Genomic DNA, 27,865 nt, shown 5'->3' on the forward strand with positions numbered 1-27,865 from the left:
ATTATTGTGACTGAATTTGTAGTTTATTTATTTGGTCCTTTAGTTATTTATTACCAAGAGAACAAACAAAAAGCAGTGTGTACTGAAGAATGCCAGTAACTGCCCAAAACTGCCTTACTGTAAGTGCTCTAAAGTCCACTTTTCAGAAAATTCCACTTTTTCCCTGAATGGGAAATACTGTGAAGCACTTGCAAGGTTAAAAATAAACCAATTTTGTTTAACAGTACCTTTTGAATATAGGAAAGACGTTATGTAAAGGAGCCATTAACTGCCTAGTGAAAAAGTTGTAACTGTGACTGATGTAAAGAACAAATGGTTCCTAAAGCAGAGCTGTTTACAAGAGCAAGTTCAGTGCATAACAGCTTTGGAATCCTCATTTGGAGTACTGCAGGACTGAAGTCCCAAGATTCTTCTTTTATTCCTCCCCCAGCCAATATAAAAGGACACATTATTTTTGTGGATTTAAATGATACTAAAACTCTTTTAGCTTTCACTCTGTCAAAAAATCCAAACCACAAGCCAGCTCTTTAGAAGAGCATTCCTTTTTAGTGGTTTGCTGTAATCCAGATTTAAGGCATCGTGTGTTGGACACAGTCACAAGTCACTCATAAATAACCTTCTGTTAAGCATTACATATTTGGATACAATCTTAAAATAATAATCCAAGGTAAAGATTTTCCAAATTACTATGGGTAATTGAAAAATACAATAGAAGCAGTTTTATTTTTCTCTATTCCCTGTTTTTTTGTGGCAGAGTGAGGGAAGTAAGGCAGGCAAATTTTCCCCCTTGGTTTGGATTATTTCACTTAAGGAAATCTTCATCTGCTGCAGCCTCAGTCCAGTTTGATGAGTCCAGTTACAATAAACTAGTTTATTAGGCAAGAATGCAAGACACAGACACTTGTAATATTGTATTGTTTTATCAAAACTGCTATCACAGTTCATGGTTCTTTAAGACAGACTCAGACTAAGCAGCTATTCAAAGTTAGCTAGCAGACCAGCAAGCATTTTTGGCCAGTTTGTCAGAGGTCCTGGTGAGCCGGATGCACAACGTCCTGATGGCCATTTCAAAATATGAACAGCAGTGATTTAAATCCCTAACTCAAATGCTGGTAAACATATTCCTTCATATTGGCATTAAGGCAGTCAACTGTCCTTTTATTTTTAATACTAAGTTATATATTGCCATGCAGTCAAGAAGATAAAAAAGCAAAAAACAACAAACAAAACCACAAACTGAAAAAAGCCAGTCAACCAACCAAAACCCCCCAAAGCAAAACCAAAACACACCCAAAAAAAGCCCCATTGAGATTCTGTAAACCCTCTTAAGACCTATATTTCAAGCTGGACAACAAATCCCTTGCAATGAGTTGTTTTTAACCCCTTAACCATCAAACAATATTAGAAATAAGAAGAAAAGTCTAAACCAGCAGCTTGCTAATGGATTTATTATTTTTTTAATCTATCTCTGTTAAAGGAGTATATAATTTCTTCTGAACACAAGATGTTCTAACTGAGATTTTCCAGCATCAGTTTAGATCTGCAAACCTGGAATATACAAGCTGAATTATTGAAACTTCTGAGTGCAATGCAATCTAAGTACTTAGCTTCCACAGTCCTGCAGAAAGAAGCAAGAAAGCATCTTTAGCAGCAACAAGCTCAGGTTGAGCAGCCAAAGTTCTAGTGATGGTTTTTACTAAATCAGTTTGAGATTTTTATATTTTAATATGGCACAGCATTCATTGAACAGGTCCTATGCAAGAAGTTACAGAAAGCCCCTTTGACATCAGACAGCTACAGAACCTGTGAGGAATGATTCTCAGCAGACTTTAAACTTCTAATGTCAACTAGACCCCAAGACACTTACAGAGGACAAAATCAACAGCCACACTGATGTTCATTTGACATGAAGAGTTGCTTCTTTTTAATGCCATTAAGTAACAGGTACTACAGTTTTATATAACAGTGTAACATCAGTAAGTTTCTACATTTCCAGTTTGAGACAAATACTTAAATTCATGATTTTTTTTTAATTTTTGAAAACATTTTTGCATAACAGAAAGTGCAAAAGAAGTTTGTATACAAGACTAATTGCATGACTGGCTGAATTGGGTACTAAGGCGGTATTCAAGTTGACTTTCTTAGCTCTCCAGTTTAGCAATGGCTTAGGCATTTGATTTAACAATAACATTTCAAGTTTATACTTAACATTAACAGAAAAACTTCTGACACATCAGTCATCACCACTGGCCAGGAATGTAGCTGTCACAGGCAGTTGTATCTGGTTCCAAAACCTGTTAGTAAAGAGGCTCTTGAGAAAAGGCAAGCTTTCCAATAGATGATTTTTTTACCTCACATTAATGGCACAGAGGTGGTGCATCTGTTCACCAGGAGCCTAGGCATGGAGTGAAGCCTTTTGGTGTTTTTGTTTTCTAGCATGCTGGAAACATCCCTCAGTACACCAAGTGACAAATCAAACTGAGCACATCAGGAACTCACAGAGATATAAGCAAGAACCCTACCTCCTTGTTTCATTTATTTGCCAAGCCACCTTAACAGGAAAGTAATCCTAGTAGTTTTCCCTCCCTGAAAACTGCCATATTAGCACCAAGATAACAGTTAGTGTCCACAGCTACCTAAATGTTCTGCAAGAAGTTTTTCAGCTTACAGTGTAGGTCTCTAGTACTCAGGGCTTCAGCAGTGCTGTTACAGACTCCGCAGTCCCTTAATGACACATTTATGGTGGAATGATGCCTTTACTTTTAGTTAAATAGACCAGTATTATTTTCCTCTACATATAGTTACATTTTTGGGGCTAAGAGACCAAGTAATCTGTGCAGTCACTAATTAGAACTCCATAGCATCCCCTTAACTTTACAACTGGCTGCTGCTGTCATCATGGGCAGCTGACCTAGTTGTTTATGTTGTGGAGTTTCAGCTATTAATTCTAGACCCTTATGCAAAGGCAACATCTCTCCCCTAGGAACATTAAGCTCCTCTGTTTTAGGACAGTAAGTGCTATGTAAAGGGAAATGGTACAAGACACATTACTCAGTGCTGCCAACCTCTCTGTAAAGGAGTGCAAAGAACCAAAGTAAAGGTAACATCCACCAACTTGAATTTGGGTTTTCAGCGTGAGTCAATATCCCCATTTGCTTTGCCCTGAATTGTCTTCACAGCATGTTCTTTGAGGGTCCATGCTTCAATCCACCTGGATAGAGTTTAGACTGCAGACATCATGAAACATCAGCAAGAATAGCAGACAGCAAAGTGAAACACATAGAAAAATCACGTTGAGAAGAGGTCCAGTTATTCCATTTGTCCTTTTCTGGTTATACCTAGTATGATGGAAAGGAATTAGTGTTAGGATGGTTATGAGTTGTACTTTATTGCTTAAACAGAGCCACTGAGAACAAAACTAAAGCAATAAATATCAACACTTGTTCTTCTATCAGAAGCTAAACAGTATTTCAGGGGAAGACTGAAAGGTATGGCAGAAGATTTGCTGGATCAGTAGATCATGCTCTTCAGTCAATGGTATGAAACCTCAAATTACATTATTTTCTAGCAACAAAAGTGCTTGTAACAGCTTTTGATTAAAAATCAGAATAAGAGTCTAGTAGCCTTACTCTAGTTTTATTCCACTTTATTCAGAGTGCAAAACAGCCATTGCTGAGGTGATTAAACTTCAGAAAGCTGTATGCTGTATAAAGGGCACTCTATGCTAACATTCCCCACAGATATCTGAAAGTATTGAAGTCAGCTCCTCTGAGATCTGCAGCATGTATATAGTCATTAATTTTCCTCCAGGAAAGGAAATCTAGATCTACTGTGGGCTTGGGATTTAAATCTGCAGAAGAATAAAGTCTTTATTTCTAACAAAGGGAAGCTGGCTAGGCTTAGACAGACTACAGCTATGTGCAAATCTGATAGAGGTACTTTAGCAGAAGTTCCTCCAAGCACTGTTTGCCATATTTCAGAGAGCATCAGTGTGAAGCTACTGCAGTTTTTGGATATCTCTTTGCCAAACATTTCCTCAATAAATTTCAGAGGATGAAGTAGGTTGGCTTCTTAGGGGAAGACTCACCTGATCTATGCAAATGGGTTGCCAAATTGATCACCAAAAGGACCACAAGGTGGATTCTGAGATTCCATCTACAGAACAAGAGATAAGCTGTTAGTGGATTTCCAGTTTTCACCAGATTTACACTGCATGGCTCTATGAGTTATTTCCTGTTCAAACACCTGAAAAGAATACTTCATAGCTCCAGCTAAACACACATTTACTGTACTGCATCAACAAAAGAAGGGGGCTCTAAGCCATGTTAGCTTTTGTGCTAGTCCAAGTCAAGGACTTTTCTTCAGAAAACTGTTTGCTACTGAACACTCCTTTGGAGCCAGTGAAGTCATGAGATATCTTTTAGTCAAATGCTAGAAGTCTTAAGTCAGCACTCTGGTATTGGTCCAGAATTTTCACTGAGGGCTTTAAGTGCCCTGTCTCAATTAGAGTGATCTGGTGAAGCCACTTTCTCCCCTAGAGCCCTGAACATGGAACCTCTTATTTGTTCAGCTAGAGAGCTTCACAATCCACATGGCTTAGTCTGCTCTAAAGAGGGTTATATATAACCAAAGTGGAGTATTTCTGCAGCTACATTGTGATACTCTTTTGTAGAGTGTCCCAGTACTACAGAACTTTGCACCATGGGCAACTGGTTGTGGTGCCAAGCCAAGTGGAATAATGCTTTGTTAACCTTTGTTAACCTTCTTACAACAGATACCCTCTGCTAGATCACATATTAGCCTCAAAGATGCAAGTTTTTTGTTGTATGGCCTCTAAAGCCAGAACTAAACTAGTGCTCAAACATAGGCAACGCAGTTATTAAGGCGAGAAAAAAAGGGTTTTGATTGCTTTTTTTGTGGTGGTGATGTCATTTGGGCATTTTGGTGTTAAGGTGTTTGTTTGTAGTTTGTTTTGTTTTTTGTTTCTTTTGTTGGGTTTTTTTACTACTTACAGATGAGGCACCGAAAGGATCTGTTTTATCTTGACTTTCAAACAGGCCTTCAGCTGGCAACGCACTTTGTCGAGGAACAGGCTTTGGTGGTTCTAAAAAAGAGAGACATACTGCTATAATTACTTGACAGATTTAGCAACCACTCAGGTCTGCTTGTATAGCAACACCACAGCTCATCTAATTAGAAACACAAAAAAATTAACTGGAATTTTCTTAGAGTGACTCTGAGTCACAATATTAACTCCTGCTCGTCCCTGACTAAGCTTAAAACATGTGGAAATTCTATCAATGAACAGAATTAGGTTTACTCGGTCTAGTCAAATAATTTAGGCACTAGGTGTCAGTGTTCAGCCATGCTGCTGCTAAGTCTTCGATTTTTCTGGTTGAGCTAGCCCTTCAACCCTCTATTTCAGTAACCATTAACTCCAAAATGTAACCAGTCATTTTGGCAGACAGCTTGCTAGCTGCCATTTCATCATGATCTGTACTATCTTTAGAAATGCCTACTTTACTACTAGAGTAACTGCTGAGAACTCCAGGAGCACCTGAAAGGCTTTGCTGTTCTCCTCTCCTTGCTGGTACTGCAGGCGGCTTTGTCAGCTGGAAGTCTTTGAACATTTCCTTGACATCCTTCATTTCTTTATCCCCAAGTGGATCCAGAGCAATGAACGCATCACTCTCTTTCTTAGACAGCTCCTTCTGCGGCGTAGTTCTGGGTGGTGGCTGGGGTGGGCTAGCTGCTGTTGTCATGGAGGGCAGTGTTGAGGGTGTCTGGGCTGGGAACATTGGAGATGTGAACACGCTGCTCTGGAACTGTGCCCAGGAACTGGGCTGTGACCAGAGACCAGAAGACTGAGTGGATGCAACATCAAAAGTTGCAGAGTTGTTCCAGCCTGACACTGCATGAGTACCTAAGGCAAGTGGCTGAGTAAGTCCTGGAGACTGAGCAGCTATTGACGCATGAAGGACTGATGCGGCCTGAGCGAAGGAAACTGTCTGTGGGTTCCATGGTGTTGAAGCTAATGGCAAGCCACCTGGGGGGAGATTGTTGTTACACAGCACTTCAGTCATCTGAAGATCACAAGCAGGAGTGTATCAATTCCATAAACGGTACTAGAAAAAGATTTTCATGTACTGTCTGCAAAAATCTCTTGATTTGCACTTACAAATCAAATCATTTGGGAGAAAGGCAGTGGGAGAAAGGGTTTAAATTTTTACTTTGCTGCATTTCAGTGCTGCAACGACATAATTGAAGTTGTTTTAAGGGAAGGATGAACACAGTTCTAGCACAGAAGTGACAGGTGGATTTGCCATACAGCTGCTTCTGTTTAAATGATTATTAACATACTGTGCAGCAAAGTTACCCTGACCTCTCAAGTTGTGCTTGGCTCACTTGAGCCTTGTGTACTTGAAGCAGGAATCTGCTGTCAAAGTTAAAGCAGTTAACTGCTTTAATCCTGATTCAGTTGAGGATGCAGAGTTTAGCATTTGCAGAACTTAATAGTTTAGGGCAAACAGCACATGGGTTAAAGGGTATAGCACTACACAAGAAGTAAAGGAAGACTAGAATCCATGTTTGGTACTAGCAGATATCTTGGAGTAGAACAAAACATTTACTTTTGTAAACTAACCTAGAGCACCCAATGGAGATGCTATGGTAGAGCTGTTTCTGAAGAGGTCCAGTGGGTTAGCTGGCGAAGCTGCTGGCTGTGCCCCTGAGCTCAGGCTCTCTGTAGATGGCACAAAGAAGTCTGAGCTGAACAAGTCATCCGATGCAGCCTAGAAAGAAAAAGAAAGCGAGATGCCATGGCAGAACACATGCTAGCTCAACCAGGGCTCCCTAGTCCAGAGTCCAAAGGAGACTTTTTTCATCTAAAGAAGAGGAGGGAGTTTTGATGTAGCATTTAGAGTATAGGAGCTTCAAACATCACCCTTTTGTTCATGCCTATGGAGATACATGGCATAAAATAGGTAAAATATGTAGTAGTCACAAGCCAACAGCGGAACAGCAGGACATTAAATGGGTGAATTATTTGCTACAAGTGAGCTTCCCTCTGCACCCTACCCCTTTAAACTCTACTACTTAGTCTGCAGAAACCCCTGTGGTTGTGGCAAGGCCAGGAGTTTTGCATAATTTGAGTACAAGACAAATGAAGGTGATCCAGGGCCACACTCTGCCTAATCAGGCAAGTTAATTTCCTTCAGTAGGCAAATACTGAGAAACCACATGGGCTTTGCTAAGCTAGTACTAATACCTTATTGTCATGAGACCCTAGGTTGATGGGCATACTGCTATCATAAAAGGTTATACTGCTATCATAACAGATTCTGGCATGGTATCAAGTGTTAATATGCATAGCAGCTTACTTACCAGACCTTTACAGGAGTATGGCAGCATTAAAGAAGAGAGTATAGAATTTAGTGACCATAGCTACTATGAAGCATTCATTCATAGATATTAGAAGGTACTTTGGCTGCAGAGAGGTTAGTGTGAGCAGGGCAGGCAGAAGCAGACATGTTGTGAAGCTAGGTAGCCAGTTATACAGTAATAAGAAAGGCTGCCTTCACCCAGCTTCTCCAAATAAAATCATGCATATCACCATAAATTACTTGAACACTGTTCACCTTGACGGATCTCCTTCCTCTTCCTGGTTTGGTACTCTGTGGTGGTGGACTAATGGTTATAGGCTCATGTGGCATGAGTTGGATATTGTTTTCAGAATCCAGTTTTGCTCCATTCTGCAGAGATGTTCCTTTGGAAGCACCTTCCAGAAACAGGTTTGTTGAGGCTTCAGGAAAGCCATTCCTTTCTCTCTCTGGTATCACATCGGGAATTCTTGCTGCAGTTGACTTACTCACAAGTGGCCACTGGCATGTTAATGCTTCTCGTTTGCCAGTTCTATTAGAAATCTGGTCAAACTGTTTATCAAAGCAGTCAACATCACCATTTGGATCACCATTACCCCCTGACGTCAAAGTAGTTGGACTTTTCTTTTGATCAGATTTTAGAGAATCAAATGAAGGTGGTGAAGATTTGGCTGGCCGTGTGAAAGGATCATCACTGAAAGGGTCTGGATTAGGTGCAGGAAAGAAGCTGAGAGTGGTAGAGAAAGAACTCCCAGGCAAGAAGCGTGTCTGTGCCTTTGGTTGTGGAAGAGAGGCTGTGATGTCATTCAAGAAGAGATCCTCTTTTACAAAGGTTTGTTTGGTCTCAATTTCAGAATTAAAATCCACTAACAGAATCTCTTTAGCTTCCTATTTTTTCAGAGAGAAAAATGAAATTAGTTATATATAGATTTTGCTGCACAGTGAAAAAAATCAAGGAAAATAGCTGCAAAAGAAGAGATCCTAGTATCCAAAACATTATACAGGTAAATATTCAAAATCACACAGGAAAGCACTGGTGTTTATAGTCAAATTACAGGTATTTGGTCCCTGAAACCCAATACTGAAACATCTGTTTTCAGATCCCCTAGTTAAATATCAGATACTTATTCTTCAACCTAGTGACTGTAGAGTGAGTAGGAATTACACCTAGGCTTTCACTTGAGTCACAGACCCCTGCTTGAGTTCCAATCCTTCGTTCTGACAAGTTGTGAAACCCCACTGCCTTCGTTTGACTTCAAATTGCAGTCTCAGCTTCAGAATAACACTGTAGAACTAGTGGAAGGTGACATGCTAATTCTCTACCAAGCCTGCAGAAGAAGGGTGAGACTTGGTCACTGGCTGGGTTGACAGCACCAACTGCATCCTGCTGATGGTGGCTTACAGTGCCAGGTTTAACATGATGGTTTTTTGGGGTCTCTGAGCTATGATAAGGCTTATGCGCTCTTTTGTGCAATTAGGCCAGATTTTGAGCTAGAACGATGTTAGTAGAATTAAGTACTAGAATGACATCTAGTGGCTAAGTGGATACTTTTATGGCCCTACCCCACTAGCACAGTGATGATTGCTAGGCAGATGTCTCAGTAAAACCAGTACTAGGACTAAATTTGCTTTCAAAGAAAAAGCCAAGGTAAGTAAGCTAGACTCTACTTACTGTGGGACTGCTCATATCAGGTGGTGTTGACATATCCCCAAACAAATCCATCTGGTCAACTCCCTTGAAACCAGAAATATTGAAAGAATTGGCATCTGTTAGAGCTCTCACAAGAAAAACAATGAAGCATAATGTAGATATACTGTAAAATCTGCAGTAAACACTATAAACACTGCATTTCCTACACAATATGGGGACAGTCAGTTTTGAAATCTTTAATGCCATCAACAAAAAGTTTTGAAATTTAACCTACCGGTTTCATTTTGTCAGCTTGATCAGCAGGCAGTTCTTCACCATCATTCTGTAATAGATGTATAATAGCGTCAGAAATAATTGGAATTTCAAAATTTGCCTTAAGCAAGGAACTTGTGGGCTTTAAAAAGAAAGTGACAGGGAAGGGAAGCATGAGAGAGATTACTACTCAGTATTAGATCCACAGAACCCTTTCACTTCCATTTCAATGTAATTTGACATCTGACATTGCCTTCATAATGATGGCAGCATAGAGAAAGTAAAAGTTAGATGTGGTGCAGCAGCATACCTAATCAACAGAGGCTGAGTGGAAGTGACCTACCTCAGTCTTACATCACTCTAAAGAAAAAAGACTTTTAATACCTAAACATCATGTAGAATATCAAAAGTCTCTCACTTTGGAGAAGCTCACCTGACCTAGGCAGTCAGTCACCTGGCACAACTGCCAACCAATAGCTTCCAGTGTTTCTGGATTTAGGCACAGCTTAGTATCAAGACTTACAAGAGCCCAAAAGTCAGCCAAAATTGAAACAAGCTTTATGCAGACTCATGCAGTTTCTAGATTTTTACTCACCTTTTTCTTTTCTTCTTCTTCCTTCTTCTTCATATTATAAATTAGTTGGAAGAGGTCCTTAAGATCAGAAACCAGAGGCTCGGCCTGGAAAAGAGTGTAGATTTTAGGCCATGTATGACTTTTACCTGGACTTCTACTGCTGCAATCAGTGCAACAAGCCAAACTTCCCTAAATGGTGCAAGACTTGAGATAACAGGAAAATCAGGAGTTTAAAGACCTGTTTAGTCTTCATACAAGATTCTGCTTATATATAATCCCAGAGGAATGGAACACAAACAGTGTAGAACTGTTGTTAACTCTACAAAAGTGGCTGTACATGAATTTGTGCTAACCTGCTGTGTTTTTGCTAAAAAGCTGATAGCAGTACTTCTTAAGTGCATGGCAAGTCCTAGAATTGCAAAGTTTATCCAAGCCTTCTGGTCATCTCCAGAGAGGAAGAATATTTTGCATTTGTCTATTTGCTACCAACTGAATGTGGAAAGGAGCAAGGCAAGCATAAAGTAAGATTATCATCACCTCAAATATGTAAAGCTTTAGAGACCAGCTTTAAATGGGATCTGTGACATGATGACAGTTTAATATGAATTAGAAAGTCACGGCATGCCCTGCACATCCATTAACAAGAATGTTGTTGTTGAGATGGTGGTGAGTTTAGCTGCACTGCTTTGGAACACTTGTCAGTGCCTTGACTAGGACACCTTCCCATCTTCAGCCACTACCATTGGCAAAAGCAGAGAATCCTTTGTACAGATCTCACTGCTTTCACCTGAGCACCATCCTCTCCTAATCAAGGAGTATAAGACACGCAGCTGTGGGAAGAGCCATTGCAAGAATCATCAGCTTTAACAAGGAGTAACAGCTCCAGCAGGCTAGAGCTGCAGAAGCCCTTACTTACAAACAAATTATTTACTTCCTTGCTTACAAGTTTATGACAAAAACACACAGCAGCAAGTCAAGAGCTGTCTAAGGCCTGGCTGGGCTTAGAGGCTGGCAAACAGCACCCCATGGTGAAATGAAGGAACAAACTCCAGAGTGCATACAAAAGGCTTTTGTGCTTAACCTACAATTCCACTGAAATCAATACAATTATTGGTCAGAATGCTGACAAAATAATAAAAAAGACTTAAAAGAAGGCCTTATTATAGCTGTTACTGAAGTACTAACATGCTCCAACAAGGAGCTCCTCAGTGGAGGACTTGTAGTGGGCCTAAAGCTGCCAGCAGGTTCTCCAGGAGGGCAGGTAGGAATGGGTAAAAAAATCTAGCTTTGAAGTCTGGGCTCATCAAGTCATTATAGTGATTATTATAAAATCATTCTAAAGACAAGCTGATAAATAAAAAATACTCCAGGTTGTTTTTGAAGCTGCATAATTCTTAGTGGTATTTTTAAGTAGCTTTTTCCAGAATACAGTATTGAGATTCCCCTCAGAGATACTAACCTTGCACACAGGATTTCTGCATGTGAGGAACTTATCACAGAAGGATCAGAATTCCTCCCAACAAGTTCATGTTAGGAGGTCCTAGGAGGACTAGATCTGTCATTTACAGGCCCCAGAATCATTATTGCAATTGAGTAAGTGATTTCCTTGCTGCACAAGGCAAAGCATCATGTGAATTGACTAACTAGTTCTATATTTCTGTTAGTTCAGAATGAAGCTCTAGCTATTTTACTTAAGAATTAGTACTTTCACAGTGGGAAGCCTGTGCTAATGGCTCTGTTCATCTCACTAATGACTTTCACAGACAAGTTAAGCATTGTTGATCATAATAACCAAGACTACTTGAGGGATTTTATTCTGGACTACAAAGAAACTGTACAAGACATAAGCCAGTGGTGACACAGTCAATTCCTATTGTCTTTCTTTCAATAAAATCAGTCCATGCATGCTGGTATTCTCCAGAGGAATTCTGTAGTATTAACACAAAACACTAGACCTTTATCATATGTTAAATATTTACACAACAACATTATCCATAGCACATGAAAAAGTGTCTGATTCATACCTGTTGGGCTGTTTTTATGGCAAAAAATTGGTGCTGGCCTTCTCCTCCACATATATAGCCAAAGGCACGATTGTCTGTTACATCCCGAGCAATAAAGGAGATTTTGTTTACTGGATGCTCATGTTCTATGACCTGGAATTGGGAAAAAAGCAAAAAATATTGGTTTAAATTTCTGGAAATATAATAGTTGCCATTCTCTGTAGTGAGAATGATTGTAAAAAAATTTTCAGTCCAAACCTCAGACTCATCAACCTTTGGTTAATCACAATAGGACACAGCTGTCTTTCTGACAGGACTCTTCAGCATTACAAACATTTCACAAGCCAATTTTTATATGTGGAAGTGAGGTATAGTGTCCAAGTAAGAATCTAGTTCATATTGGTCTAACTTCCAGGTGCCTCACTAGCTTTAAGAATCACATTAAGAAAACAAGTTTTATCTTACCCCAGTTTTTTCATCTATTATCTTGATACCAGAGAGGGAGATGTTTACCGAGATCTTCTGTTTGTGTTGGCCCTGGGAACGGGCTGCTGCTGCCATTCCCTGAAAAGAATGAATAGTATCCATGAGACTTCTGTTGGATTGAGCTTTAACTTGTTTGTAATATATGACTGCTTAGGTGTAAAGTGATACCACAGATCTAGATGGTTTCCTCTGTAAATGTTTTAGAGCCTTAAAACAGATTTTAGTTCACAAAATTGCTGCAGTAGCAGCATCTTTACCTGCTTTTCCAGTCTAATTGAAGGTATGTGAGTGTTCGGCACTACAGAAGCAATAGTCTGTGTTGCTGCAGGGATTAATTTATTTTTTAATTTTTCTGTATCTCTCAGTGTCATCATTGACACAGGATGCCAACTTGTGCTTTGAGGTCAGTGTTCAATTTCACAGCAATTCCCCCTTCCCCTCCAAAACTCAAGCTCATAAATTGTAATGAAATTCATACTGCCATCATTCATACTGGATGCCTACAGACCAAAAGGAACGTTACCAGACTTTCAGAGAAATGTCCTTTGAGCCAGAGGTTAGAGTACAGGAAGCAACATCCATCTAGATGGTGCTGTTAATAACTACATTACCATTAAGCTGTATCTGAAGTTTTGCCAAAGTGACTGATCTGCTTTTTGAAGGCTAACCAGAGATTGTTCCTTACGTGACAGATCAAGCCCTTACCTTCAGCTTCATCATTGAATCCTGACTCATTTTGTCTCCTCTTGCCTCAGGAACATCATCTATGCCAATCAGTTTAGCCTTGTATTTTACACCATCACCTTTGAATCTAGCCAAGAGAGATTCATCTGTTTTTTCTGGCCCTGGAGAAAGAGAAAAGGTTTGGTGGGTCTGTTTTTTTGAGGTTATTTTTACATTTGGGTGGATTGGGGTTTTTTTGTTTGGTTGGTTTTGTTGGTTTTTTTTTTTTTTTTTTTAGTGATAGAAACAGCTATGTTGAGATTCATGATCTTAAAAAAATATACACCACATAAGTATTCACCAAATACAGGTTAGAACTGTCTCTTGAGTACAGCTGACTAACAATCTGTGTGCAGTGCAAGACAGGTACTCCTTTAAGGTCACAGTACTCTTGCAGAATGGGGCTTCGGTTCAAAGAGTGGAGCCCAGTGCTAATGTCTGGGGGCTTCAGAACAATTGTTCACCACATAAAAGAATAAAACGTGGAAAAGCAACAGTCAAGTAGATATAGGTGCTAAGAATTAATGACACCATGCAGAAATGGTACTTCCCGTGGCCATACAGGATGGTCAGTAAGGCCTTTAGGTGTTATCCCCATGCTCTGATGTAGGCAGATCTCTTCTTGCTGTGCAAAAAGAATCTCCCAGTTCGCATTTAAGAACCTGATATCAGCACCATCATACAATGAGTCCTGGTACTTTGGTTCTAAGCATTTGGGATTTTAGCTAATTTGTTTTTTCTGCTGTTCCTGCTACTAGGAACTGCTTGCTTTTCTTCTCTGCATGCTCAACATTGCTCAAGTATGTACCAGGTATGTATTTTTATATGAGATAATTATATTTACATGATCTAATCTATCAAAAAATCTATAATCTGATATACAATAATTCTCATGGAATGAGTTTTCTAGCTTCTCTGGACTAGAATTTGTATTCAGCACAAATCTCCTTTCTGGAGGCTCGGGAGGAGTCCGGGTAAAGTTCAGACTAACAGTTATCACAGTGCTCCAGCGTCTGGTCACCTCCTCAGAAGAATCTCTCTTCTCCAGGCTCTTGCTTATTTGTCAGGCTCAGCAAATCACTCACTTAACAGTGGAACAGAGAGCTTTAGAACTTCAGGCTAGAAAAAAGCTTTTAAAATGAAAAGCCTACCTTCTGGTTAAGTTTATTATACTGGCATATTTACTCACTCTTCTGGTCAGGTGGTAAACTCAGAGTTATTTCAGCAGTAGTGGGAGGGTGATATTAGTATCGGCAAATGAAAAAGATTAAGGACACAGAATAGAGGAGGTCTTCATGTGGTAAGCATTTCTTACCTTTCTTTTTTTCCTTCTTTGAAGATTGTGCCTTTGGTGGAGCCTGTTGTTCAGGCTGGCTGTTGGTAGCAGTAGTTTCAGCTTCAGTAGACATGATGGGACTGTGGCCGGTTATGTTCACTGTAGGCTTAAAAACCCAAATAACAGTTAGAAGACAGAAATAATATTTTACCTTGAGGAAGAAATACTTTTATTAGAGCTTTTAGTCCACCTGAAGTTCTGCTGCACACTGATGCCTGACAAAGCCTGAAAGCATAAGGAGTGATCATAGGGCAGGTCTGACTGATCACACAGAGCATGAAGTCACTGCCAGTAGGTGATGAACTCTCACCTCAGTAACACCCAAGCAGTAGGGCACACTGATCTACACCAATGGGCTGTACTTACACCAGCATGTTTTAATCTGTCAATCTTTAGCTTTTTTTACCTTTTAAGGCTATTTATAGAACCTCAGGTATTTTGGTTTATTCTTCTTCAGCACTGCCAGCTGCATCTCTAAAGTAGCGTAGGAGAGAACGCAAGAAACATTTGCTCGGAATCTATTCCAAAGTATTATGAGGATGACACCAAAACACCCAAAAGATGCCAGTAGATATTGTTCATGTTTTTATAACCAGCAAAGTCAGAGGTTATAACACCCAACAGGTAAAACTAAATTTCCTCAGGCTGCAGACAGATTGTTCCAGTAAAAACACAACAGAACCTCAAGCCAAACCCCTCACATCCTTGTCTTTGCAGTAATCAAGTAGCCTTCAGATTTTCAAAAACCCTGCAAATTGACAAGAGACTATGGACTTTTAGAACTTACCTCTATGCCATGTGACCCTTTTGCCTCGGAGACACAAATTAAAAAAATAAGTTACAGTCACCATGTTTTGTTCCAACACGGCTGAAGCACTCACTCTCACCACACAGAGGTACTCAGAGCAGCTTTATGGACTTATGAAGATCTAAACCAAGCCAGAAAGAATATCCACATCTGCTACCATTCTATCAATCTTCTGTCTGGGATATTGCAATGGCTGCAGTTAGTCCCTTGAATTTTAGGATAACAAATGAAGTAAAAAAATTGTTTATATGAGAACTAATAATATTTAAATAATTGGGATCCTTTTTAATGCACCCTACATCCAGGCAAGCTGCTATAAATCAAGCCATCCCTTTTATCTAGCATTTGAGACACAATTTGTATGTAGATACAAGTACTGAAGCATTGCATAGCCCCTTGCATTAGAAGTTTGTTAGTCTCAATAGTCAATTCCTCATTTGTCTTAGTAATATTTGATGATTTAACCCATTACTTGAAATGTACTTTCAGGGTTTTGCTCTCACTCCTGCCTTCCCTTCCTCCAATTTACTGCTAACTAGACTGACTCAACCAGCTTGCCACTAACTGAATAATGGCTATAAATTCTTAATTGACTCCTAACCCAGGAAGAACACAAATTCCTAGGTCCTAAAGAGAATTTCACTCTGAAAGCCTCCATTTTCATTTAACCAGGAGGAAGGCCTTTAGGGAACTAGCTAATCTAAGCAAAATTAGACCTAGCTTCTCACCAGATGGCTTGTGAATTGCATTTAGCATTGGTCAAGTAAATCAACAGAGATAAGAGTGCTCAAATGGGAAAGAACTGTCAGCTATACCTGTTCTCTTCTGTAAGCAACTTATCTGGCCACAGTCAGGGAACATTTGATGCAAGGGAACAAAGGTGTTGCTGTGAAAGTTTCAAGTGGTTCTGAGTAGAAATTCATGTTAGAGGAGGAGTTCTGTTTAGCAAGCCATGGTTATTTAAGAAGTGTTATCACTGAAAGAGTGGCTTGAGTGTCCATTCTGACAAAGGGTCAAGGGGACAACTATTAAGCCCACAGGGATTTTGCAGAATACTTGCAACAATGCTGAAACAGATTGTGCCTATTGAAATCCACATTTTAATCAGATAAAATGAAGTCAACTGAATTTTTCTTTCAGAGTAACTATGCTACTTAGTTACGGTGAAAGAAGAGTTTCTATCAGCTACTTTGCCTGATAGTATAGTTTTGGGTAGAGCTATCTTTTAGACATAATCATAAGGAATCCCTCCCTAGATTTATCAGGTCCTTCAGAAATAAAGGAAGAAAGAGAATTAAGGTAGGATCATTAATTAAACATCCACTCCTGTGTGGAAGATTACTGTTGAGAGAATAGAAGGAAAAGGCCCAGAAGAGAGAAATAAGATGTGTTCTCAAGAAGCTGAGTTATAACTTTAGGACATTCTGCTAGCTCCATTCTGGAAAGAAGAAATAAGAACCTCAAGACACTGAATCCTGCCTACCAGTGATCCTTCTTCCTCTAATTAGCAGAGCTACACCCAGCTGTGTTGGAATACAACTTGCATCACATATTGAAGTAAAATTAAGAGGCAATAAAAAAGAAATAACTTAGGAAGGAGAAAATATGCACGAGCAAGACCTCACTATGACAACTGTAAACTGGTCTATGTCTACATGTGCGGCTGCCACCTTTGAATTCCAGGCATCTCTGATCATCACTGCCATCTGCCTCCATGATTTCCTTTGTGTGGAAATCAGACCACAAATTTTTATAGAACCATATAGTAAAAAAACCCACAGTGAAGGAAGACAGGAAGGGATACACACAAGTGTGGCTGAGCCTTTGCAAATACCCTATCTTACTATGGGAAAGCTCATTTTTAGTGTTGGCAATGCAATTTTAGATTAGTGACGGCCTTCTGGCTACTTTACAGAACCTACTCTCACATCTGAGATCTGCCAAAACTCATGTTTCCTAGTGAGATTTTGCAGTACATGATGGTCATCTATCATACCTTTGGAGAACTCGGTGTCTTTGAAAATCACCTCAGAAACCACAGAATTAGTGAAACTAAAAACACAATGATAGACAAAGGCAAGCTTAATACGTGTTCATATTTTAAATAACTAATTCTTGATACCTGAGTTAAGCCACATGTCCAGTACTAAATTGTCTCTGTCTTCACCTTAAAATTTCCCTGGAAGGGTGGGGAACATGTAGCTTGAGCTAGCAGTAATCTATTCTGCTCACTATAAAAAAGCCTCAACCACAAGTAAATACAGTTTCTCTGCTTTACACTCAAGATAAAGCTAGTCAAGGTCTTCATCACACTTAAGTTTGTGTTATCTTAGTAGAAAGTGCTGGTGTGCTTAATATGCAAGTAACTAAAATTTAGTCAAAATCTTCCATTTGTTTCTTGGGGGCTTCCTTTCACAGTACTCAGCCTCTTGGTAGATTTTCCTTGCTCCAGCGGCAGGTGGAAGGCAACAAGAGTAGAATTGTTTTCTTACACGTTAATTTTGAAGCCATCTCAAAAGAGTCAGCCAGCAAATGTGGCAAGGTTAGAGATGCATGTGCCTGTATGCAAGAGTGAAAGGACAGCTGAGCCTTTACTATGCTGGCATAGTAAAGAATAAGGTCATTGCCCCAACAACTATATCAGCACTTACTTCAAAGCAGTTTGGATCTCATCCATGTCGACGACGAGTCCATTGGTATCACCACACCTTAATTATTCACTAATCAGTTGTATGGCCCATCTTCATTGCTATGCTAAATGTGCGGTTTCAAAATTCCAAAGAGTACAGATTTACAAATGCTGCCACCTTGGGAGAAGTGAACCAAACTTGCCCATATCACCACATTCATATCATACACATTCTTCTCACCCACTTTTCAATTTACTCCAGACAGGGCTTGCAAAGAGACCACTAGCAGTATCTTCCTCCTCTCCTTCAGGGACTGTCCTGTGGACAGCAGATAGATACTGATGACTCCTCAGACAAACTCCATGTCAGGCCCTCAACACACAGTGCTTGATGTATGACCTGCTACCTGCTGAATCAAGTCAGACTACTCTCCCTTCAAGACTTGTGCTTCGTTTCTACACAGTTACTTTAGGAAAGTCAGTCTCATAACTTCTGGTATACTGCACTTTTGGTGTCTTTGAACTTTGCAGAGAGGGCTGTCAGTAATGACAAGTCATCCCTGAAATACCTGTTTTTTAGCAAGACTTGGGAGAACATGCCGAACAATTTTTATTGAGAAACGTTTAGCTTCCCTTAGAGATGCTTTTACAGATATCTTTTATTTGAGAAAGGGGTGGAGACGCAATAGATACCCTTAATGATTATGTTTTTGTCCTGTGGACAAGTGAATCGAGTTATCTTCATTATGGCTGTAGTTTGTCATAGAATTAAGGACTGAAGAGAATCCTCACCAACAGACAGGTTTTTCCCCTCTCAGCAGACAAATATAAACATCTCAAAGTTGATGAGACATTATCTAAGAGGTTAGGGACATCCAAAAAGTCAGAGGTAGATAAGCTAAACATCTGCTCAGCAGCCCAATACTTTGTCCTCTTCACAGCCCGTGCTCCTTCTTTGTCCCTACAAGTACATGATTCAGCTTAAAGAGTAATTGCATTTAAATATTAACCTCGAATTAGAATTTGTAAGGCCGGGAGAGGACAAGAGAAGCTTTTACTGCTGAGTGAAATACTGTTAGGATGAACTAGTAACAGGAAGTACAGCAACAACTCAACTGCTGAACATGCTTCTGGGGCAGGTTGTTTCCTCCCCCACCATTCTTGAAGGGTTACTCAGGTTCTTCTGGTTAGAAGGCTGTGCTAGTGAATTCAAGATTTTAGTTTTCAAGCTAAGAAAGGCTAAAGGCTGAACAGCAATTCACACAGTGACTGGGAAGAGTCAAAGTTGTAAAGCCAGACAGTCTGTTTTCAGTAAATCATCTTGACTGGCAGCCTTCTGCTCACATCAGGAGTATAACAGCAGATTTGGTTGAGCCCCTGTAGGGCTGACTAATATTTACATCTAACAACTCCCCATCTGATTATCACATTTTCTGCTTAGTTCCCGTCCTGCTTCAATGGTAGTAGCCTTGAGAAGCCCTAGGCATGCATTAATAAATCAAAACCATAAAAGTACTAATCAGACTTTTGCTTTTTAAACAGGATCACTCATGCTGAGGAGTCAAATAAAATATAATCTTAAATGTTTTCTTTCATTGCTAGAACACCCATTGCTCTGGTATCTCAGTTTCTAAAGAGTTCAAGTTGAGTAAACCTTCTGTAACATGACGCAAGAGATTACAATGATTTAGATGGAACATTCTAGATGCTTGTTCTGATTCAAGCATTAACATTAGCCTGTTTTCTCTATTCAAACAATCAAACTATTCTGTTATGAACTGACATATCCAGAAACTAATATCCATAGGAAGTAACTGTCTTACCTACAGGTAGTTATATCTGATGTGTTCACACTTACGCATGACTAATACCTGCATGAAGACAAGTAGTAGAAGAAAGTTCACAGATGGCTTGGGAACTATTCACCTGCAGTTCTAGCAATGTCTGGAATGCAAGAGCAGTGTTACTTGTCAGAAAGATGACTGAATACATACTTTTATACTGCAGAGCATAACCAAAGGTCCCATGGTTTGTCTTGTAACAGAGAGGGAAAAAAAGGATATTAAACAACACTGCCTGGCAAGTGCAGCTAATTGTCACTCCCACAATTCAGTAAGGCTTACATTAGCAATGCACCCATCATTCGGTTCAAAAATCCTGTTGAACTGTCCTGCTTAGGCTGTAGATTGGTAGAAATGTGATTTTTGTTCAAGAGATCATTTGTTTGATATTGTGACTTTAGTTAAACCAGGCACTTACCTGTTGGACCAAGTATTTCTAGAAAAACAGGATTTTACTTTAGGGAACTTCCAGCGTGCAACTTGCTTTTCAAGCCCTCTTTGATGTTTTGTCTTCTTACCGGAGAGGTGGACTGGTACTTTGTTGAGGTATTAAAGGCAGACTTAAGCCAATGGCTTCCTTTGTTAACACCAATTCCAGTTTGGAATAAACTGCAACAGCACTTAACATATTGCAGGATTTGGAATATAGTCCAGCTGTGTTCATCATATACAATCAGTAATGAGAAACAGGGAAGGGTGACCTTCATCTGCTTAGTAGGATAGAAGTGCAGCATTAAACACATCAGGGAATACCTCCCTCGTGCTGCTCCCTTCCCTAGTACCAGCTACAAAGCAGATAAAGATCTCAGTGCACTAATTAGCCATGTCAGCTACAGATGTTGGCATGTAAAATGGCTGGTACAGGATCACGCCTGTGAAACCACAAAGAGAGCTCACCGCTCAGCCAACTTGCCAGCTGCTATTTCATCACTTGAACAGAACAGTCTGTTCTCATCACATCAGCCTCCTCTGAACCTCTGGGTTTTTAGCAAGAACATAGAAATTCAAGTTCCTGAAAGTGTTTCATACACACTTGAATCATGGCCAAGAGAATATCACTAAGTTAGCAGCTGAGACTGAACAGGTCATACTGTTCAAGTGGTGCAATTCAATTGGTACTTTTTTTATCATTCTACTATGCTTTCAAGCACATGATTTCTGAACAGATAATAAGTCACTTGTCAACCCAGCTACAGCAGTGGCTCTACTTCAGATTTTTCTTCCACTTGTCCTGGAAATAAATATATCTTTTGCAGGAAGATTAAAGCAGTGGGCTCAAGAGCAGTAATGACCAGTTTAAATAAGCTGTACCTGATGAACACATGGAACAATACCTATTCACAAGTGAAAAGCATTTAATGAGCTCATTTTATCTGGTTCCCTGAAGAATTAATCACAAGATGAAGTAAACTAGCACTGTCATAATGTTTGATAGAATTATTTTTCAGCCAGGAACTTCAGTATCTAAAGGTAGTGCCCAAATATCTAGCTGGTTCACCTTAAATTATTAGTTGTTCCAGGAATAATGCTGCAACAAGGCTTGATAGCAGCCTTTCCTGCTCTGTTCATTAGCTATGGTGACCTAATCATTAATTTATTGAATTAAGAAATTATTTTAGTACCAGCAATACCAACATCTGAACTCCAAACTCTTCCCTTAGAAAGAAATTGGAAGGGCATACTGGGATACCTTTCTTGATAGAGAGCTATTACTTTGGAAACAGAGACTAATTAGATTATATATTTAAATTATCCACAAGAATTTTCTTCCTTTCAGCCTTCAAGAAGACAAAATATTTTACAACCTGCCAAGGGAGCACTCCTCTGTAACTCTCTTTAGTTTCCAGTTGTGAAGCCTCACAAATTAGTGGCACCTGAGCCAGAGCTCAGCTGCCTGCTGTAGTTATTGCTAAGGAAAGCATCACCTGCCCAAGGGATGAGGAATCTCAAGCAATGTGGCTGCTGCTCAACCTTTTGCCGGTATTCCTTCTTGAGACTCACTGGCTATACCAAACAACATAGAAGCAAAGCAGTTGTTACTCAAGGCAGCTAGTGTTTACCCAGATGCCACTGAGTTTGAACTGAACAACAAATCAAACACTTCATTTCCAGCTGTACTCCTAAAGCTCTCCTGCCTAGAAGGCCTGTTTCTGATATTCTTGCTTGCTAGTATAGTGAAGGACTCTTGCCAATAACCATGCTTTTCACCCCTCCTTCTCAGAGCAGGAACTTGACACATATTGAAGCTGTTATCATAGGTTATGTCAGCTGCATACAGTTAACTGTCTGCTGCTGGCACTGCTATCCTTCTTTGCAGTTTGGGTATATGCAAGCTGTACTGAGAGAAATTGCATATGTTTTGCACAGCTTACTCTTGTGCTCTCTACTGGTTCACAAATTTATCTGTATGATAAATAGGATTTTCCTGTGCTATTCTTGCATTCACACAGCCTAAACCTGTGCAATCCTGGCCACGTTGTTGGGTACTGCAGTTTGCTTACCCAGCCTGGTTATCCCAGGAGCAGCCAAAAGCCTATCATTAAACATTCATCCCAGCAGTAACTGAAGAGCACTCCACCTACCCCCCAGATACTGTGCCTCTCAATACACAAATTGTTGTAGCACTTACTGCCACAGGAGTCACTCCACACTGCCTCTTGTAAGAGATGCAAATTATGTTCATTATGTATTCTGAGAAGACTGATGAAAATTCTGCTTGCAGAGCCTACTTGTTGTACGCTCTTCTACAGCAGTTCCAGTCTTGTTAAGTATTATGAGGCATATTGCTTAATATAAGGGTTACACTTGCCTTCAAGATTAGTTATTACCAAGGCCCCCAGCTCTCCCTTGTATCTGTAGCAAGAAAGGCAACAAGACTCAAATCTAAAAAGGTGGTATGGAAGGATCTGTACCAGAGGTAAGAAAGGATTAACCAGGAATTTTAGAGTTCTACTACAGTTCTTACAGTAGGTATCCCATTGAACAGCTAATAGAGTTTCATAGATGACTGTTCTACAGTAAGTTTCCCTACCAGTAATTACAATTACACATACTAGAGGAAGTTTACACTACAATTCATGAATCCAGACTATAAAGCAATCTTGACCAGGGTCTCTCTAATTTTCCATCTCTGTGATAGTCTTGGCAGCACGTTATTGGGATGCCCCCATCCCTCAGAAGCATACAAGGAGAAGCGTCAGAGCTAGAGTTTACCTTCCATCAACCAGGGCAGCCATTGTTTCCAGACAGATCTGTGATTTGAGCTACTAGAAAACTAGTCCTTACACACACAGTGACCTTTGTCCATTGCCTCAAAGCACAAATGACCACATTCTGACAGGGCAAAGAAGAGATCTGAAACGTAGAAAAACAGGTTGTAATATTAAAACAGCATCCTTAGTGCTCCCAATTTCTTTTGCCCCCTCCTAAGATGAAGGTTTCATCCATAGGCATTTTAGCCACGGGGCTAAAATGATTAGGTGTGTGGCACATCAGCATTAGGATTTGAACAGACTTTGCTGGAGGCACAACTTCCTGACATTGTCATGAAGCTTCCTGACTGTCAAGGTGAAGGTCCATTATCCTGTCTCTTAGACCTACTTTTTCTGCTGAAGAGATAATCCTCATCTTGCTGCTTGAGATGAACATGCAACATGAACTGACAGAACAGCAGGAAATTCAGCTCCAAGGCCAATAATTTGTCCTTATCTGGCCCTGTAATGTCTGAGCTTTTGGATTTAAGGGGACATGCACCAGCTATGAAGCTATATTAAAAACTTTTAAAATTAATTTTAAAATCACATCGATAATTAGGGGCAGATATCTACAGGGCATTTCAGCTGAGACAAATCATCCTCAAGCACTCCAGAGCATATGCAAGGCATAATCTTTCAGACAAGGAGAGACTAGAATGGTCTATGTCTCCATCAGCCAGGGCTGAGAAGGCCTGGATGGGAGAAGATGCTTTGTTCAGTACTCAACTGCCCAGCTGGTATAAACAAGATAATCCTGTTGAAACTGGTACCTCCTGTTTATTGACTAGGCCTGACACTGTGCTTCATCCAGCTTCTTTATAACCCTGAGACCCTTGAACCCAAGCACAGCCTCAGAATCAGGTTTCTAATGCCAGTTTTTCTTCTCAGTTACAATCCTCAGACACCTTATTTGATTTGATCTCTTTAACATAACCTCAAGTTGTACTTCTGTGGAGTCCATGCTGAGGTAGCGAGTAGTGGCTTATCCCTGTTTGTGTTTCACAGCAGAAGCTCATTAAGACCTCTTGGCAGTCCCTGATCCCAGTGGTATCATCTTGATTCTACTAACAATCCATTTGTCTGCATGCAAGATCTGAAGTTTTTCTCCAAAATACTTGCAGGTTACAAACTTACCTTCATGCTGCTTCAACATTTGTTTTGAAAGAATCTAGCCAGCAAGCAGAATTTGCATCAGCCCTGTTTCCAGATCAAGCTAGCTTTCTCTAGATGAGGAATTTATTGCTTTGTACAGGCAAATTCATGCTTCTGTAGTGGTCACATATTGCTATCCTTGCTGAATAAATTCCATGAGCATTCCCAGGGTTAACTCAGCTGTCACACAAATTTCCTAAAAGTGTGAGGTTTACTAGGAAAGGAGAGCACCAATAAGACAGAAAAAATCAGCAGGTTTGGGAACAATACCCAACAGCTATGGAATATTGGTGCACTTTTACATCTAATCTCCAACTATGGCTTTTCTACTTTGATTTCTGAGCAGCCGCATTGGATTCACCCTTCCTTGACATTAAGTACATTTATTTGCTTTCCCACAGAGACAAAAAAATACCCTTTCCATACATCATAATCGCCTGATTAAAGTGTTTCTTCTCATATCTGCTTGAGAAATAGAGGCCTTGAGCCTCTAAGAAGAAGTACATCTATAGCAGCTACTGGTCTGCATGAGGTTTAACAGGTAATGCTCTTCTCAATGAGAAAATAGATTGTGTAGAGATGCTTAGCAGCATTGTAGAAGGCATACAGCAGATTAGACATCACCTTTACCTTTACAAAAATTCACTCAATTTTACACTGAGCTTTCCTATGCTCCAAACCATGGTGTTTGCTAGTTAAGCCTCTGTTCTGGTGACTCACCTGACATTGATTCAGCACTCTCATCCTCCTTACCTTTGCTACCATTTGGTTGTCCTACTTCCAAAACAAGCCCACTATTAATAAAAACTTCTGCTTCAGATGTGACCACATCCTCACACCATCCAGGGAACTTTGAAAAGCTGATTGTGGCTCAAGAAACATTCTGCTGGATGCAACTGCAGTGATTCTTTGAACAGATGTGGTGGGCACCCTTACAGAATGCTCATCTGGAATGATCTGTGGATTACAATTCACGTCTCCAGCCTCACCTACCTCCAGGAAGGTCCTAATAGAAGCTGACACAAAGACCTGCTAGCATTATAATTGCCTAGTAGGTCACTATCAGACACAATGTCATCCTTTTAGTTTAATGCTGCCTGTCAAGTCTTCACGGCAAACTACAACACATACCTTCACAATTAATTTTTTTCTCTATTTGAATCTGCATCTTTAACTTTGTCTATTTACAGAGACATTGCCTTCCTAGAGCACACCTATGGCCATTTTTTAGCATACAGTGTACCTCCATGCTCTCAGATTTGGTTACTTTTGGGCAGCCTTGTTTACGAAAGCTACAAAAGACTTGTGAAGAAACAAGTGCTCCCTTTTAAGGCAAATTTAGCTTAATTAGGAGAAGACTTAAAAATTTCCAACTCTCAAAATAATAAAATCACCAGTGTTACCAGTGAATTTATAGAAAGCATTTGAGTAACCAACATTTCTGAGGGGTAAAACCTCTTTACAAAGAAGTCCACCTGAGAAGATCTGTCTATGTTGGCAACACCTGCATTTGTCTTATGGCTCACTGCACTGGCATTGTCAAGTGTCACCATATAACAGACATTGGACTTTACATATCATCACCTGAGAAGTCAGTTTCTCTGTCACAATAGAAGACTAATTCCAGAAAATCATCAACATCTACAGCTATCCCAGTTTACCCCAGACTGAAGTAGCATGCAGAAATTCACTGGCAGACAGAGGAGTGTTCCATGAAAAACAGTACGGGCACTCCATCCAAAACCAGAACAAAACCCTACTCCTGCTTCACAGCATCCTAACCTGCACTCCCATTATCTCTGCTATTAGAAAGCTTATTTCATATTAGTTATTTATTATAACAATTGGCTATAAAACCCAGGAAATTTACAGTTTATATAGTTAATCTATTTAATTATTTCAACCCCATCCTCCCCACACACAGAACTAAAAAGGCGCGTTTATATTGCTTTACTCTCACGCTTCCCCGGCCAGCCGCCCCGCCGGAGCCAGGAGCAGGATGCGGGCGGCTTCTCCCGCAGCTCGGCCGGGACAGGCAGCCTGGAGCCCGGCCCGGGCAGCGCCGAGAGCCCCGCGGGAGGGGACGGGGCCGCCGCGGCGCCCCCGCCCCAGCGCGGCCCCTCAGCGCGGCTGGGCACTCAGCGCCCCTCAGCGCGGCTGCGGAGCCGAGCCCGGCCGGGCGGGCGGGCGGGCACCCACCGCCCCTCAGCGCGGCTGCCGAGCCGAGCCCGGCCGGGCGGGCGGGCACCCACCGCCCCTCAGCGCGGCTGCGGAGCCGAGCCCGGCCGGGCGGGCGGGCACCCACCGCCCCTCAGCGCGGCTGCCGAGCCGAGCCCGGCCGGGCGGGCACTCAGCGCCCCTCAGCGCGGCTGCCGAGCCCAGCCCGGCCGGGCGGGCGGGCACCCACCGCCCCTCAGCGCGGCTGCCGAGCCCAGCCCGGTCGGGCGGGCACCCACCGCCCCTCAGCGCGGCTGCCGAGCCCAGCCCGGTCCGGCGGGCACCCACCGCCCCTCAGCGCGGCTGCCGAGCCCAGCCCGGTCCGGCGGGCACCCACCGCCCCTCAGCGCGGCTGCCGAGCCCAGCCCGGCCGGGCGGGCACTCAGCGCCCCTCAGCGCGGCTGCCGAGCCCGGCCGGGCGGGCGGGCACCCACCGCCCCTCAGCGCGGCTGCCGAGCCGAGCCCGGCCGGGCGGGCGGGCACCCACCGCCCCTCAGCGCGGCTGCCGAGCCGAGCCCGGCCGGGCGGGCACTCAGCGCCCCTCAGCGCGGCTGCCGAGCCCAGCCCGGCCGGGCGGGCGGGCACCCACCGCCCCTCAGCGCGGCTGCCGAGCCCAGCCCGGTCGGGCGGGCACCCACCGCCCCTCAGCGCGGCTGCCGAGCCCAGCCCGGTCCGGCGGGCACCCACCGCCCCTCAGCGCGGCTGCCGAGCCCAGCCCGGCCGGGCGGGCACTCAGCGCCCCTCAGCGCGGCTGCCGAGCCGAGCCCGGCCGGGCGGGCGGGCGGGCACTCAGCGCCCCTCAGCGCGGCTGCCGAGCCGAGCCCGGCCGGGCGGGCACCCACCGCCCCTCAGCGCGGCTGCGGAGCCGAGACCGGCCGGCCGGGCGGGCACTCAGCGCCCCTCCTGCGGCACCAGCCGTGCCAGCGCCCACCCCACACGTACCCCGCGCCCCGCCGCCGGCACACAATGTCGCGTCGTCGCAAAAAATAAAAATTAAAAAAAAATCGTCTTTTCCCGGTCACAGCTCCTTCACCCCCTCCTCGGCCGTGCGAGAGCCGAGGCCGGCGCGCAAAGCTCCTTACGGGCTATATCCGTGCCTCTCCCTGCATGATCCGATGAGCTCAGCCGGGAGCCTGGCTGGGACCGGGGCCCCGGTTAAATATTCGGTTGCACTCTCGCCTTCAGATTAGTTAGCCACTCACAGCGAGCGATATGGTTTTAATCAGATGCTGGCAGCTGACGACTACCCAGGAATGCGCTGTGATGTTTTTGCTGCTTGGTCTTGGCTACTCCCCCTCAACGTGTCGGTGCTCACAAGTTTAACCCCTTGCGAGCCGCCGCTGCGGGGGCGGGAGGGCTCCCACGGGGGGACGGAGCCCCACGGGGACAGGCGGGACGTGGGGACAGGCAGGTGGGACCCTGCGGGGACAGGGATCGAGTGGCATCCACAGGTTGTAGCACCCTCCCGACCCTCCATGTCCTCTAATTTGTGACCTGCAGAACCAAAATATTGGGTCAGTGCAATTCAGTTTCTGGGTCACATCGAGACCTGACCTTTGT

The 27,865-nt window shown here is 42.3% G+C and overlaps 1 protein-coding gene across 5 annotated transcripts; it reads right to left on the bottom strand.

Moving 5' to 3' along the window:
• Window positions 1-1,896: 1,896 nt before the first annotated feature.
• Window positions 1,897-27,555, bottom strand: DAB2 (DAB adaptor protein 2). 5 transcript variants are annotated; one of them, XM_063181018.1, is made up of 15 exons: window positions 27,388-27,555; window positions 14,384-14,510; window positions 13,051-13,190; window positions 12,325-12,423; window positions 11,881-12,012; window positions 9,878-9,961; window positions 9,305-9,352; window positions 9,052-9,114; window positions 7,638-8,267; window positions 6,644-6,791; window positions 5,924-6,046; window positions 5,558-5,788; window positions 5,013-5,104; window positions 4,088-4,155; window positions 1,897-3,338 (listed from the first exon to the last, which is right to left on the bottom strand). In XM_063181018.1, exons 2-14 carry the CDS (start codon window positions 14,475-14,477, stop codon window positions 4,093-4,095), a joined length of 1,947 nt encoding a protein of 648 aa, XP_063037088.1. In that variant the 5' UTR covers window positions 14,478-14,510; window positions 27,388-27,555; the 3' UTR covers window positions 1,897-3,338; window positions 4,088-4,092. The 5 variants fall into 5 exon arrangements, with proteins under 5 accessions (XP_063037088.1, XP_063037087.1, XP_063037089.1 ...); XM_063181017.1 differs by having other exon boundaries at window positions 5,558-6,046; window positions 14,384-14,503; XM_063181019.1 differs by having other exon boundaries at window positions 5,558-6,046; window positions 7,638-7,931; window positions 27,388-27,554.
• Between the last annotated feature and the right edge of the window lie 310 nt (window positions 27,556-27,865).

The sequence above is a fragment of the Melospiza melodia genome, chromosome Z (assembly GCF_035770615.1).
Source record: "Melospiza melodia melodia isolate bMelMel2 chromosome Z, bMelMel2.pri, whole genome shotgun sequence".
NCBI classification, from domain to species: domain Eukaryota; kingdom Metazoa; phylum Chordata; class Aves; order Passeriformes; family Passerellidae; genus Melospiza; species Melospiza melodia.